We start from the raw sequence: 16,889 nt of genomic DNA, 5'->3' as shown, positions 1-16,889 counted from the left end.
AGATTAGTTTTGATTCTTTTTAGTTCTTAAATGTAGATCTCAGGTATGCAGAGGTCCAAACTGTATAAAAAACCCCATTTCTTCCATTAAAATATGTCTTTAAAATGTCTCCTCTCTGTATAATTCTTAGAGTGGGTCTACTCCATCCCTTCCAGACAGCTCAAATAAAATGCCTGGCAAATACCAGAACTGATCAGTTGCATTAGGTAACCTTTTGTGGTCCCTTCCAGCCTGAATTATCCTGTGATATCCTTATGATCCTTTGCAGTAGGAAGGAATGTTTTTTGGAGTCTCATTACATTTTGTTCTGTGCAGCAGAGCTGTATAATGATCCTTCATTAGATATTGTTCACTGCAGCTCCATGCTGCACCCAACTGCACCCCAAAGAGAAGAGAAACACAGGCTGCACTCTTCTGAACAGGTGTCCTCAAAATGCTTGCAGAATTGGAGCCAGGATTGCCCTGTTGCGTCCATGACTGTGACTCTTACTAACTTCACTTTGTTTTAGCAAAAACTTGATATGCTCTATCAACTTCAATGAGCTATATATGCTTAAATTCTTCAATTTGCATGCAGTCATGTTAGATTTGAAGAATATGAAGTGCATATAAAACTATATTCCATTCCAAAGATGTCCCTCGTCCTTAAGTTTTGAAATACGCCACTGCATTAAAACATTTAAAAACATTAACAGAAACCTTGGAAGTGGGTAATGATCAGACACAGGCATTTATATGGCTAAGGGATGTAAACTACCATTCTAATTTCAGAGTTTACTTGGGCAGAGATTTTAAGAAATCCTGATGTGAGCGATCTGCTCGTAACTACTGAAATGTCAAGAGGTACAGGCAGACCATTTCTAAGGGCCACACTGAAGTTCCTTGCTGCATGGTGTAACACCATTCCCAAAAAACACTCCGGCCTGCAAAACTGTACATATGAGAAGTTATATACTTCAGGTTACTGAGTATTTAACACTGAGCTAATTATCTATAAAATTGATGATTTCCATAGAAAGAATAACTGAAATGTATATTAATTCTAAGTTCTTGTACCAAGCTGGATAATATACTCCCATTTATTATTATGTTAAAAGCATTTTGGGTGCAGAGAGAAACATTCTGTGGTACTATGCAGAAGACCGTTTTCAGAAGCCAGAGGATATCACAGACTGAGTTGTCTCCGCTCCATTTTGGCACTGCTTGCAGGAAATAGGAAGTTTTCCAGAAGTCTAGCCCAGGTTCATTTAAGTAAAAGTAGCAGCCACTGTTGAGGTAACAGTATGACACTTTTAGATCTTGTTAGAACACTCAAAATTGGATTCAAGCATGTTCTTAAAGTCAAGCACAATGTTACTGCCTGGCTTGAGGAGCTGGAGTCTGTTGTTGAGTCATGCTAACACACAGCACACCAACCACCACTGAGGCTGAAGGAGAGACACTGGTAAAAAGAAGTGAGGCACCAGGCAGTATCATCTTTGATCACCTTTTGCTATGTATCCAGCAGTAAAAAAGAAAACATAGCCAATTCTGCTTCTACCCTACAATTCTTCAGTGCCGCCTTCTATTAGGATGCTTTAACTGTAAATAGATTGCCACTGTTGTTCACACAAGCAACAGTCCTTTCCCTCCTCACTTGAGTTGCAAACCCAGAATAGCTCCAAAGGTATGAATGGAGTTATTCTAGATAAGCAAAACATACAGGGTGTTTAGTTTTATTTGAATAGCTCTATTTGAAATGCCAGCCCCACTGAAGCTGGTAGTAAAAGCCCACATCAAGACTTCACTACTATAGCATTTTTTACATACTACCTAGTATTCGTAATACATTTGACACATTCTGGTTGAAAATAAATTCCTTTCTCAGAAAATATTGTTATATGCAAAACAGCAGTCAATACAAAGTATGAATAGTTACAAAGGCAATCTTGCAAGAAAATCAAAAGGCAAAGAAGCAAAAACAACCTTAGATAGCATTTTCTGAAATGAATAGATTTGTGCTGTTGGGTCTGTACAAGAACTTTTCATCTGTTTTAATAAACAGATATATTTGTCCGTCTTACCTTCATATAACCAGTCTGCAATTCCATTAAAAATAATTCCTTCTTTTCCCGAAGATGTCAGGCGCAATGAGCTACTCTTTACATCAGGCTGATAGTAGATGTTATTTTCAAAAATATAAATCTGGATGAGGTAAGAGGGATGGAGAGAAAAAACAACATTTTGGTAGATATAAAATGAATGTTCAGCAATGAATACATAATTTCCTCAGGCTCAGAACAGTCTACAGAATAATTCAGCATGAGTTTTCACCAACACTGGATTCATATTTCTTTTTATTAGCAATTTGGACAAACTAAGCAAACTTTTAATACTTATGCCAAGCCAAATTCTTCCTTTGAAATTGTCTTCCCAGTTGAAATGTTTCTATTCACTTCAAGAAATATTATTACATTCCTCAGAATCATACAGGAGACATGTTTTGTAACAGTTGAATAGATAAAGAAAATTTCCATTAATTCCATTCTATCTAATAGAATCATCTGGTTTTGTAGCTGCAAAATTATACACACTTCTGCAAATACATACAGCACAGTACATACATCATAAATGTAAGTTACAGCTTTGTATCATGGTGTGAGAACACACTGGAAAAGCAAAAATAAATGGCAGACTGGTGTTACCTTTTCTCAGCCTGCAGACACTATTTCTGACACAAAAACTTTTTACCTCAAGTAACAAACTAGACAGACAGTCGTTTCTTCCTTCACTGTCACTTCTCAGCCTTGTCTCTTTTCCTCTCCCTGCTCACTTTGTTGCAAAGGATTTCAAGTTCACCCATTTTGTGAGGCTGAGCTTGACTCCATCACAAAGTGCAATATAAGAAAGATAAAGGCCAAAAAAGAAAAAAAAAAATAATAAAAGACTTTGGGCAGGAGACAAATACAGTGATGATGAGGAAGGTTTATGATATGGAAGTTCTTACGTACTCAGATGTATGCCACAGAAGGCTACGTCTGACTTTCTCCTATCAGCCAGCAGACCTTTGAGCACTTCACCACAACACAATTTAGGTATGTGTTGTCCCAAACATCTTCACTGGCCCTATCATTCCCAGTCTGAGTTACTAAGAAACAAATATCTGAGGTACTAACAAGCCAAAAGCTACAGACAAGTATAAAAAGCAGAACCACAGCTACTAGCATTTTCTGTAATAATGGTCTTAATCCCTTTTGTCCATACTCCTGCATTCATCATTTTCCTGCGTTGTCAATGCCTGTGACTAGACTTGCATTTCAGCTATAATCGTCTCAGAGTTGTAGCCTTTTTCTTTACTTTTTGTGAAATTACAATGGCCACATATGTGCTTGCACAGCTGAACAGTGGAATCAAACTAATATCAACAATATGCACCATCTTGAATCACAGTAAGAAAATGCAGCTAACGGCACTAGAAAAATAACACACAATAGAAATTTTTGCTTCATGATTTCATCGATGTATACTGATCTATGGAGTCTCGGGGACTGCTAACATGAATTAAATATATTTCCACCAAAGACCATTTTAAAAGCTTAGTCATTTATCATTCTCTCATACTTCTATGATAAACGACTTATGGGAAAATACTAAGAAGAGAACAAAGTTTTATTATCACTATTACTGCTTCTCTCTTTGCTTCTAAATTACCATCTGAAATAGATTTCCTTATGAGTCCCCAAACTAATGGCATTTTTGATTTTTAACAGTAGCCACTTCATGATTTCTGCTGCAGAAAGCAATAAAAGTGAGTTTTTTTCATACTGTGAGCAATGTAATGATTTTAACTATTACTGGGAATCAAGGGTGACTTGGAACAAAGTTCTTTATGGTCAGAAATTCAAAACTTGGCAGTGAGTTCAAAACTGAAGAAAAAATAGTTAATCCAGTTCGAATAATCCAAAATGTACTGACCAGTAATTACATTTATACTTTTATAAATAGTATTTGATACAGTTGGGAATTTATGGGAAGTTGACGTATGACCCAGCATTAACACCAAAAGAAAACAAGGATTAGAGAATGCTGAAACCATCAAGCTTTTGAAATAATATCAACAAGCACTTCTTGTCAATGTGTATTTCCACAGTAAAAATGTATATCTTTTTCTAATGTAAAAGAAACAAATACAAGCAATAAACGAGACATGGTTAATTGCTTAACCAAGAAAACCAAAATAATTCAGCCAAGTACTTGCTATGTAAGTGAACTAAAGATATTCCTGTCTGATGACTAAATTACACATAGCGTAAGTAGTGGGAACCACTCTATTGACTATTGCTTAGTAAGGAGCAATTTCATACAGTTGACAATCTCTTCTTATATAAACAACTGCTTTCAGGACATTACAAAAAAAAAGCCTACTTGATCAAATGATTCTATTTTATTTAAGCTTCTTTAATTAAATGAGCTCAATCTAATTCATTTTTAAAGATCAGAAGTATCATTTTTGCTTCTCTTCCCCCTTTTCAGGCCATTTGTATTTTTAATGGTGAAGATACCCATAGTGTCTAGTCTCTGCAATGAAAAAGTTTCATTTAAAGACATCATTACCAGTCAAAGTACAGGATTAAGAACTACTTGCTTTATGACTGAACCATGAAAAGGTCTTTAATCCTGTTATTACTAGTTAGCAGGCATTGCTAATTCCATTTGACACATTTCAGGTAAGTAAATATCTCAGAAGGAATACTCACTGTTGTGCCACTGAGCGCCAGCTCCCTCAGCTTTATCCCCCATTCGTTTCATGAAGCGGCTTTGTCTCATCCTCAACCAGTTCTCAGCCACCCTCTGAACATCCCCACAATGCTCTTAGTCTACTCTGTCATCTGAAGTTTCCCATCTCTCCTTATCACTTGTGACACATGTTCTTCCAACTTTGAAAGCTACCCCAAGAACAATTTTTGTCTTGAACATATGGATTGAAACATTTTAAAGTTCTTGAAAAATTTCAAAGCCACTCAGTAGCAAGCCTTGAGCTCATTGCTTACTTGAATTTAACTTTAAAAATGATGAATTTATGTTCCTTTGCAAAACATTTATGAAATACCACCATTCACATTCCTCCACATAACTAAACAGCAAGTAAATGCATATCAATGATTTAGGGTTGGTGCACTGGCAAGTATCACTCTGCACTGCCTGCAGCATTTCAAAAGATCAATATCCTCATGCTTGAGCCTGTAAAAACGTCTTGGAAAGATTCACCATTGTGGTTAGTCATTTAATCTCATCTGTAATTTTGAATATTTGTTATATTTCAGGACGTGCCATTTTCCACGTGAAGCCCATAAACTGTTGCTTGTACCAACGGGAACATCTTCGTGCACACTTCCTACAGTGATGCTGCCTAACCTACAGTCAGAACTGCATTCCCCTCCATTCCTGAACATGCCAGTGTACTCATCTGTAATTATTTAACTCATTGGAAATAAGGACTTGGGAGTGTAAATGTTGATTTCTGCAGCACAACGGGCAGGAAATTTGTACTTTTTAGGTGGTGGCTGCTGCTGCTACTTAGTTGCAGTACAGCAACACATAGAAGTGGAATTTATGAGCCACAATTTGGCCTTTAAAATTGAATGAAAGAGCAAGCAAGTGGCTGGGAGACAACTCAGAGTACTACTTTTCCTACAACAGATACTCAAATGCTGCAAGGCAGATAGCAAATCATGACACTGGGATAAGAATTATTGATAAAAACAGAAAAATTATTCTTTGGAGCAGAATCTTACAAATACATGTGCCTAAAATCCCGACTTCAGTAAGTAAAATGAAACATGTGCCTGAAGGTTTCCAGGGTGGGGACTTCACATACTTCATCACTAGCGTCTTTTGGGCAATGTCACATTAACCAAAAATTTCCCTTGCTAGTCTATCTCCACTCAGGTATTTGGGAGCAAGTAAAAGTAAAAGGGCTTTTCTTAATATACTCTTGGGTCTAATTACTACATCATGAGTACTAAAATGTTGACTGTAACTACTGAATCTTCCAAAACTGCTAAAAGAGGAGTTGCTAAGTGTGTATCAGACAGGTATTCTCATGAATACATCAGTGGCTTTGTGCCCAAAATGCTTTCACAGCTTTCAGGCATGACGATAAGAAAATAAATTGAAAAAGGCACAAAGTGGAACCAGGCTATGATATCTTATATGAAAATTATTATTACACTTTTTTTAACCTCTTCTCTTCACCGCCTATTTCCCAAGTATTTTTAAAGTATTTAAAAATATTTTTTAGCAAAGACCTTCAGCTAATAATGCTGTAAATGGGGATAAATACCAAAATCTATGGCCTTCAAAAATTGACTTTTTGCTTCCTTAGAGATTTTGCACAGCTAATCACATCAAGCCTTAAACCAAATAAAGAAAAAGCCACAGCATTTCTTTAATTATTTTATTAAGTATTTTCCAATTAATGAAAAGCATCTGCAAGAATGTTTTGGATTAGTGAGAGATTAATTCTTGATAATGATCACATTTATTTCAACTGACTGAATAATTTGAGGCTCTGCTTGTTCTAATGTTCTACCTACAGCACTAATCCTTCTCCTTCTTCCACATCTGTCAGCCTCTAAACTACTTTTTCATAAACCTTCTTCTAAATTAATTTCTTCCAAAACACTTATTTATTGTTTGCAACATGTTTCACAATTACACGATTTTATTTCAGGCTGAGGTCTTGAGCAGAGCACCCAGTCCGAGCAGTTAGTTCCAGATGGCAGACAGCTGTGAAAACAGAGACATCTAATCCCACAGCTGAACAGCAAACCCAGTGCCAATAGCTGGAGAGGCCCCCTGTGTGTCTTTAATCATTTCAAACACTACAGGCAAAGAAAAGCTGCTAAATTACAGAAAAACACTTCACTTTTCCCCTTTAGGTGCTCCACTGAAGTCTTCTGCATGGGCATATCCACACTCAATCACTCCTCTGACTGTAGGGTAGTACATCAGCAACAGTTCCAAGCTTTTTACTAGTCAGTTGGGCAGCAGCAGCAGTTTTCCTGTGTGGAGGTCACCATGCAATCACTTACCCTGCACAGAAGCAGCGACTATGTGCGAAGCAGGGATTTGAGATCTCTACCAAAGCAGCAGCAACTTCTCTACCAGAGACTGCCAGCAGCCAGTTAGCCCTGGCAGTTGAGACAGTCACTATCAGATATTTGCATGTGTCTTAGAAATTCATCCAGACACCAAAGTTCAGACGTACTTATATCCAAAGCCCAGTTTTCTTCAGGTGGATGAGAAACAGAGCTGCAGTCCTTGCTGACAAAACCCATCTCTATCCCTGGAACTTGTCATCAGTCTCACGCGCAGAGAAAAGCTACCACGAGAGAGGCAGATTTCTCTCAAACCTGATGTTAAGAAGGTAGACTTCTCAATCTAGCATTAGTCCTTTCTCTGATTTACGCAGAAGTAAACTTATTTTTATATGAGTATGATAAGGTATCTTACCATGCAACAAGTTCTTAAAATAGATTCTACAAACACTGACCATATAGGTATAAAGTATTGCCACTGCTGTTCCCCAATGAGAGGGAACCATCTTGGGTCTAGAAGCAACATTACTCACTTCACCCAAGCTGAAGTGATGTCTCCCCACTCTATACCACAACCAGGTACTTCTTGGCCTGTGTCACACTTTAGTGTAATGTGGCCACAGTTTAAAAGCCATGAGAAGGTACAGCTGTCCAATAAGGCACAAGTTTGCAGATCCCCAGTCTAGTATTTCCACATTACCCGATGTGAAATGATAGCAGAAGTCACTAACAACAAATAAATAAAACAGAAGAAAATTAGTTAGCACAGCCTTTTAAATTCTCTTGATATGTATCATAGCGAAAACTTGGACACCTTTCCCATAATGGTTAATATATCAGGGACTTATTTTCCTAATCTAATGTGTGAATCTTTCTAATTAATCCTCCAGTGTTTGAGCACGGCAGATTTATCTGACTTCACGATTGACATCATCAGCACAAATGCATTTTGCCATCAATAATAATAGAAATAGGTAATTCAAACTGCAAGTGTCAGTGGGCTCTGCAGCCACGATTTACCCTCACATAAGTTTTAACAGCTCCTAAAATTAACTTTTCAAGATAAAAAGATAATACCCAGAATCCAGCATCTTGTCTTGAAGGAAAGAAATGGTGGAGTGTGACTAGTGGCATGGTATTGTCATTACATGGATTCATCAGGACAACCATCTAGTTCAAGGAAGGTGCCAACTGAACTCTAAAGTTACTGAGCAGATACAGCTGGAAAGGAAACAAAGAAGGCAACTGTATCAATACACCTTTGCTTAAAAAAAATTTACATAGAACAAGCCCTATTCTCTTCCTGTAGGGGTGAGTGTCCTACTTGTGAACCGAGGACATCATCAGATTCTTCCACAGACTCTCTGACCACCAAACATATAAATAACTATTCCAGCTTGGAACAACTTCAGTGCTCTCACTTATACCCCAGAAAACATGACAGTCTTCCTTACCTTTCACATAGGGAGTATGAGCTATGGCAAGAGTAAGGAATTTCTGATTATGCCCAGAAGGAGACCTTCAGGCATTTAGGAAATGCTTCTGCTGCAGAACTCTGGCAGTTGCTAATGACAGTGCTAAAGACGTTGACCTAAAGCATCTTCAGGCAGCCCATCTCCGGCTATATTCCTGTGTGACCTTGGCAAGGACACACAGTTCACCTCTCTGGACTAGCACAGGTGTCTTCAGAGCCCAAAGTTCTATGTAACAGACCACTCAACTGCACCTTCTGCTCTATGCAGAGGGGTAAATATTTTTACTGACGCAGAAACAAGTGTCATCCTATGCACCCACATAGATAGTCTGGCTAACCAGCTGATTCCACCAGCATTATGGCTCATAGCTACATCTCAGCATAGCGTCTATCAGACTTCTTCATTTCCTAAGCATACAGCAAAATTCCATCCTTTCTTCTTGTGAGACTGCCAGCTAATTAGTTGGATAATTAATTCTTAAAAAGCTTCAAGATGTTTTTCCATCTGGGCTTGCCTCTTACCATTTGTTCTGTCTCTTGTCTTACCATACATTAACCGGGGCCAAATCCAACTGCCCTTAGTTAGATCAGTCACTAAAATTTCCAGATGAAATATGTTTTCTTGCTAACAACTGTTAATAGAAATAATATCAGCTATTCATTAGACAGAAGAAAGGCAAATAAAGCGTACGTTCTTAGTTGCTCAGCAAATTTTGTACTTTGCTATTCAAGAGATCAAACCATGTCTTCTCCAGTTTCAGGTACAATACTAAGGTGGTACAGCACTATTCTTCAGTTTAACCTCATACTGGGAAGAGAAAGAAGATCCCGCAACACAGGCAACAACTGTATTTCTTCATCTTGGAGCATGCAGTGAAACAAAACACACAGCAATGGGAAAGTCACAGAATTATAGAATCACTTAGGTTGGAAAAGACCCTTAAGATCATCAAGTCCAAGCATAAACCTAATACTGCCAAGTCCACCACTAAACCATGTCTAAGAACAAGAAAAACTTGTTATGTTACCTAGACCACAGCTAAAGGAGTGCAGTACGTTAGTATAGGTTAAATCGCTTTCATATAGCCAGTTTAACCAGCAGTTACCTAGCAGCTAGATCCCAAAGTCAAAAATACTGGCACAGAGCCCTCACACATAAATATTATGAGGAAAAATTAGCTTGGAGCTAAATAGATTGATCAAAACTTGCTTGGCAATGTTTATACTGAATGATAATATATGTATACATACATATTACATACATGCAAAGAGTCAATGTTCTTTATTTCTTGAACATGCTGCTCCATATGCAAAGTTCAGCACAAAGAAGTGATCTTAAATAAACAAGTGGTATCTTAAATGAAATAATTTTAAAATTATTTTTGAGTGACTTTTAGGAAAAACATATGGTTTCAATTCCTACTGCTGTTTTCACCACAACGATGGAAAATACAAATATCTAAGCACTTCCTGCAATTTTTAAATAATATTGAAACTAACATTGGATTACAGGAAGAAATTAAAATCAAACCCCTGCATCCACACGGACACCATTTGGTTGCAGCTTTTTAAGACTTGTCAAGATAACAAGTCTGGTTTTCATTTAAGTACTTAACATATTTGTTACCACGTTCTGGTTCACAGATCTGAAAAATTATACAAATGGCTCCAACTTCAGAAGCTTACAATTAGTTTTCACCAATTTAAAAAATATTGCAAATCACCCACAGTATTTCTTAATGCATTACCATTACAAATAGATACCTGGCTTGGCATCTTCTCTTGCCATCTTCAGTATCCTCCAAAGCTCTGATAGACACATTTTTTCTAATAGAGCCACTGATTATGTTATTCACAGTCACAGTGTAATGTCTGTTCTCTTCTTCAAATCAAAACTGAACAAACATTTTCTTGTCATCTGTGATTTCACTTACTGTACCCCCGGGACTTACAGACTTAAATTGAGATTGCCAGACCATTATTATATCCAATGCTACAGAAGATGAGCACACATTTCTGCCCCTTTCCCTTGCCAAAATCTCATTTAGTTGAAGCAGCTTCCCACTGAAGAACAAGGTGTACTTAAGATTACATATTTTGTGTGTCAATGCAACAATAGTATAAATGTTATTTTCTTTTTTCCATTCACAGAAAAGAAAATGCTCATTTTGGGAAGAAAATACTTTTTAACATCATTCAGAAGAACTAGACATACAGTATTATATAGGAACAGTTGCTTGTTATACCCCAAATCTCCTGGTGCATATCAAAGCTCATCTGTGGCCAAGAGCCACAAGGCACATGCTGCAGTGAGCCACAGGTCTCTATTTGGTTGCAAGAAAGGGGTGGTTTTTCCTGTGTTCTGTGATGAACTGGTGTTGTGATGCCATTTGGCTTGTTTCTACCTGCAGCTTGAAACGACACCCATCTTCAACATAACTCTACTGAATAAAGTGCTGGCACAGGGGTCACTCAAACTGCTCATGCACTGCATGCATGGTAAGGATGATGGGTATCTTCCCGTGACAATGCTCTATACATGGGTGTTTCCAAGTTACGTGACAATTTACTGTTCTGTACATGTGAAAGTGAGATCTGTTGTATACAAAATCACATGGACAAACCAGATTTCTAGGGGAGGGGTGCTTTGCACATGTTGGAAAAGAGGCAAGATAAAGGGTCAGTATCTCCCGTTCTTGCCCACAGTAATAAGCTGTGGAAGAAGCTGCATGGTAATGAACCGGGATGCTCACACATAGAGAGGCAAGTAAAATCCAAGGTGGCAAACTATTACCCAAAACAGTTACAATGCATTTCACTGCTGCGATTGATTATTCTGCTGATGTCTTTCTTATGGGTCCTGCAGTGATCTCCAGAACCAGAGAGAATTACTGTATTTTGGATAATATAAAACATAGGAAAGTGGCTTATAAAGCTTTTATAAGTGCGAATTTTAGATAGTTTAGAGTATTCACTAGTGGCTTTGTCAGTTACAATTATGCAGACTTTTTCCAAAATCTTTTTTTTTTTCTTTTTTCCACATCTTACAAATTTTCTATCCAGATCACGTACATTACAGTATGAGAATTTCAAGGCAAGTTTTATGAAATTTTATTGCTGTTCTGGTTTTGGCTGGGATAGAGCTAATTTTTTTTTCCTTCTTAGTAGCTAGAATAGTGCTGGTTTGGATGCAGTGTGGGATTTAGTATGAGAAGAATGTTGATAATAGACTGATGTTTTTAGTTGTTGCTAAGGAATCAAGGACTTTTCAACTTCCCATGTCCTGCTAGTGTGTAGACCCACAAGAAGCTGGGAGGGAGCACAGCCAAAACAATGAGCCTAAATAGGCCAATGGAATATTCCATATCATATAACATCATGCTCAGTATATAGATGAAGGTTGATCGGGAAGCTCTAGCTGTCTTCCAGGACTGTGGTTTGAGGATTTTCTGTTCTCTGGGATCACTAGACAGGAACGGACTGAGCATCGGTCGACGGGTGGTGAGCAATCACATTCTGCATTACTCATTTGTATTTTGTATTTTCACTATTATTATTATAATAATTACTTCTATTTTACTTCAATTATTAAATTGGTTTTACCTCAACCTACATGTCTCCTTACCTTTACCCCTTCAATTGTTCTCCCAATCCCCTGAGGCGGAGGAGGGTAAGTGTGCATCTGTGGGGTGTTTGGCTGCCAGCCCGGTTTAAACCACAACAATTGCAAAGCATCTTTATGTTCTATCCCTTTCCCCTACATTTTATCTGTAGTCTGTTTAGATTGTGAGCTCCCATGGACAGGGATTGCAGGCTAAAATGTCCGATACAGTTTGCAATACAGCTGCTTTGCAAGTCTCCAGAAGTGCAGAATGGCTTTGATCTCCTCTCTGCAGATTTTTTTCTTTTGCAGTTCAATCTACACCGGTATAAAATTTTCAGAGCTGTTTATCTCTGACTTGCTCCAGCTCTTACCCTATAGTTCCATGTACATCACAGACCACTAAATTATGCAGATACTGGGGCACAGCAGGTACTGTCAGCTACCTAACCAAAGCATGGCAGTAGACAAAAATCTACTCTTATATGATCTATGTTTCAAAATCATCAGACACATTGCAAATGAGGCAGAAAACAAATAATAGATAATAACAAAATGATTATAACTGTAAGCAATAATAACTACATTCACTCTTAAAGGTACCAATTTTCTAAAGATTGTGATTGACCTAGACAAGAATTTTCTCAGAGGAAGCTTTCAAACCTTTTGCTTATGTTGTAATTAAGGCAGAGAGGAAGTAGCTGTTGATCAGTATGAAACACGGAGACCTCAAAACACACATATCCCAATGTCAAATACCACCTTTTTTTTTTGTCAGTTACAATATGTTAATTTTATTTTTGCAGTCATCAAGCTGCCTGACATAGCATGAACAACAGAACACTGAAACACCACTTTTCTGCTGTCTAGGTTAATGCCACTGCATCATGGTAATGTGTTAGCACAATCGTTTCTGAACAACTGCAAACAATCTACAAGGCTATTATATTTAATTGCTGTTTAGATAGTTTATAAATCTACTGTAAACAATAGGAGGATGCACTCATAATGCAGTTATAAGATTAGTTACTCATGTAATGAAATAAACCAGGCCACAAACTCACAGAGTACCAGCAACTCCACGACAACTCTGATGTTTATGTCCTTGATTTCCAGTAAAAGTGAGGAAGCATTGCCCTCTTTTGTTTAGACACACATTCATTCTCTTGCCTTTCCAATGATATTGGATCATGATGTTCACTAAATTCACACCCTGCCTAATCCCATGATAACTTACTCATGAGTGCAAACATTGTGCTATATGTTATATAAACAAAATCACATATAATATCTGAACTACGACCTACACAAAAAGCTACTTCATAAGTCTCTGTGATGCACAGATTACAGTAAGGCTGTCTTGCCACCAAGCTGATAGTCTGGATCTACTGCTTCCTCCCCGTGGAGCTGCCTGAAGAACTATGCTGGCTGCAGCACTGTGCAAAATGTCTTTGAGGGATTGGACTGCTCAGCCCTTTGGTCTTCTTCTGTGTAAGTGATGTGTATAACAGACTTATCTATAAACAGTGTATGCCTAGGAACTCATACTCCTTGTTCCTCGCATTTACTGATAGCTTCTGACTAATGAACCAGCATGGAAGAGCGTGGACAGAAATGTCACTTTTACATGCCTGGGTTGCTTCTACAGACATAATAAAATCATAATCTGCCCTTACCATAAAATCTTTTAAAATGATCTCTGGTATTTCGAAGGCTCATCTCACACTGATATCAAGCATTCAATTATGCCCAGACTGATCAATCCGTAACAGAAGCTAAAATGAAAAATTTTCAACCTAGTTACTCCAGAAGAAAAAAGGCAATGTTGGGAGACAGGAAAATATCTAAGATAACTGTCTGGACTGGGTGTCAGAGGAGGAATTTTCTCTGTTTTCTTTGACAAAATGTAAGAAAGTAGCATCCTAACACCGAGGACCAAAGTAAAAAAAGACAGAATTGAAAACATTGTGCTATAAAGTCTTATTTACATTTTCTTCTACTCTTATGGTGGTAGACAATCCCCGAGAACTTCGTACATTATTCAAATGCGGAAGTGGACCAGACTGCCTCTGAGCATATTCCACGTGAGAAACCCAAGCAGGGTTTAATATAAAGCTTTGTTCTTTCAGCTACTATTTCAGCTGACTGAGACTATCTTGTTGTATGGTACCCATGCCTTCATCTCCCCACTGCGCAGTGTTCAAGTTGCCAGCTGTCTTTGTAATGGGCCAACATTTTACTGGATGACATCTACTTGTACAGACTCAACAGCCATTCACCACTTCACACAGATAGAGCAGTCAATGCAAGAAAGCCAGTTTGTCTTAAAATATCTCATTAGGTATGAGACAAATAGGAATGAGAAAATTCTAAGTAACTCATAATAGCATTATTTTTGGGACAGTTCAGAGTCTGTGAAGCAACACTTGAAAATAACTGCTTTCTCTCCACTCAAAACTCTCTTCTATTTCTGTAAATGTCTGGCATGGTGAAGCAAAACATGCAGTGTTCTGCAATACTATCTATTAGTCACTACTGATCAAGCCCTGCTCATAGATATGAGCACATGAATACTACTAGTACAGTACTTCACCACACCCTAAAGTGATAAATACTTTGATCTGCACGTTCCTCTTTTCCGCATTAATACTGATTCCACCAGCTTAAAACAGACCTTTCTAAAACCAGTTTGTTTCCACAAGAGTTTTAAGTGTTGGCTGATTGTTGGATCCTTCAACCTTCTTTCCTCCCTGCCAATCAGTGCTTCGTTTTCTCTTACAAATCAACAGTACACCTGACTATTTAATCCTTATTCCCCAGGGCTGTCCTGGCCTCAAAGCTGTTAGTGAATATACACTCCGCACAATTACACATCTGCAAGGAGTCCTCTGCATTCCACTGGTTGGCTCAGGCTGAGTCAACATGAAAGCATAAGTCACTTTAACACAGTGCAGCAGGAGTTTAATCTGCTCTGATCCTTCAGCGCCAATACAGAGGGGAACTCATAACCCCATTGCAGGGGAAAAAAAAAAAACCATGCAAGGACATTTACAGGTTGGTGATGATGGAATTTAATGTCTCCTTTTCAAGGAGGACTTGGCTAAAATAGAGAGGAAGAGCCTACAAGAGCATTGAACATGCCCAAAGCTGCATGGTCATAATCTCTGGGTTTTTTAATTCCTCATCGCAGCTGTCTTGCTGATTCAACAGGGAGTCATGACATATCATCCATTAGTATATAGAGCTTTTACTTTTCTTTTTTTTTTTTTTTTTTTTTGAATGATAACAAGGACCTACTCCATCTTTACCCATATGCAATAGGTAAAATCCTGGTTGACTGATGTAAAGAGCCCACTGATCTAAAGTGGGCCAGGATATCCTGTATTGACCACTGGAACAACTGAACTAACTTTCAAGGACGCGTATCATAAGGGAAAAAGGAGGCTCAACCCTGCTGAAGAGGGGAGTCACTGTCACTTTTAGTGACAGAAACCTGTCTATATTTTTGATGGATGCTGTGTGCCAAATGAGAAAAAAAAATGTTAACAGCAAACAGAACCTATCAATAGAAGCACCAGAGGAACCTTGCCACACAGCAAGAGTTCAGGGGGTTTTGCTGCCAAGTTGTTTTTTTCCCTTTAGCTTGTTCCCAGCTGAACTCTGTAGGCACTGGTACCATTACAGAGACTCAGAAGTCTTTTGAAAGTCTTCTGCAAATATTTACAAAAGGTAAATAAAATCTGTGTTTACCATTGGCTAAAACAACCTCTGGCTTAGAACCTGAACCATAAAGGCACTAGAAATATTCTTCAGACTCTTCTGTTTTGACATTTTGGTGCCTTACCATAATGAATTTTCCCCTTCCTTTTCCCTAGGTGGTAAGGAGGCAATAAACAATAGAATATATCTGTTCTTCTTACCTCACAGATAAAACTGACATTTACATTACATTACCAAAAGATAATTAGAGGCAAATTTCCTACCCGATCCTGTGGTATATAATTTTTTTTTAATATCAAATATGAAGTGACTAAGTGATTATATGATCCATGGGTATGGGTAAGCCTGCAATGTTTTGGTGCAGGATTTTGGAGTTATATGAAAATATAGTCCATAACAAAATTTTTTTACCTAAACTTGTCCAACTCTGATTTACCAAAAAGTTCAATCAGATTTTGACCTCTTTTCTCACTGACTGTATTTAGTTTTTATGGGTGGCTATTTCTAAAGAATTTTTAGATTTCTGAAGTATAATTTTCTTGTTTCTACATTACATAAAGATACACAATTTTCACACAAGAAGCACAGCAGTCCTATTTTATGAGCCACTGAATTTGCAGTTAATATTATCTGAATATTCACACTTCCGTCTGTTAGCTATGCTTTGTTACACATACACATGTTGAATAACATGACAGTCAAGATGAGAGGTGCATATTGCTATTTTCATCACTGCCTGCAGGCTGCTGCACAGAAAAGTCCTGACAATTGCTCCTATCAAACATGCGTGCCTATGTTTGTTTGCATGTGTCTTTGTGGGACGTTGTATAAATGTATTTATATACTCACACACACAAATATCTATGTGAAAAAATAATTTGCTTTCTAGAACAATGATATGTCAAATTTCCAACATATTTGCTTACAAAAGAGCTATTGATATCAGACTGGACAGAAAAGTGCACTACCTGTGTGCACAGCTTACATACTGATTCAAATACTAGCTGCATGCTAG

At 37.8% G+C, this 16,889-nt stretch overlaps 1 protein-coding gene across 3 annotated transcripts in view; it reads right to left on the bottom strand.

The window, feature by feature from the left end:
• The window catches only part of DPP10 (dipeptidyl peptidase like 10), a 555,641-nt gene that overhangs the window by 58,344 nt on the left and 480,408 nt on the right, over positions 1-16,889 (bottom strand). For all 3 annotated transcript variants that reach the window (XM_074828629.1, XM_074828628.1, XM_074828630.1), the window contains one exon: positions 2,064-2,184. In XM_074828629.1, coding sequence (XP_074684730.1) covers positions 2,064-2,184 — 121 coding nt within the window. The remainder of the gene's footprint in view (positions 1-2,063; positions 2,185-16,889) is intronic.

The sequence above is a fragment of the Strix aluco genome, chromosome 6 (assembly GCF_031877795.1).
Source record: "Strix aluco isolate bStrAlu1 chromosome 6, bStrAlu1.hap1, whole genome shotgun sequence".
Taxonomy (NCBI): domain Eukaryota; kingdom Metazoa; phylum Chordata; class Aves; order Strigiformes; family Strigidae; genus Strix; species Strix aluco.
Note: the sequence above shows the minus strand (reverse complement) of the source record. Positions and strands in the feature narration are given on the sequence as shown.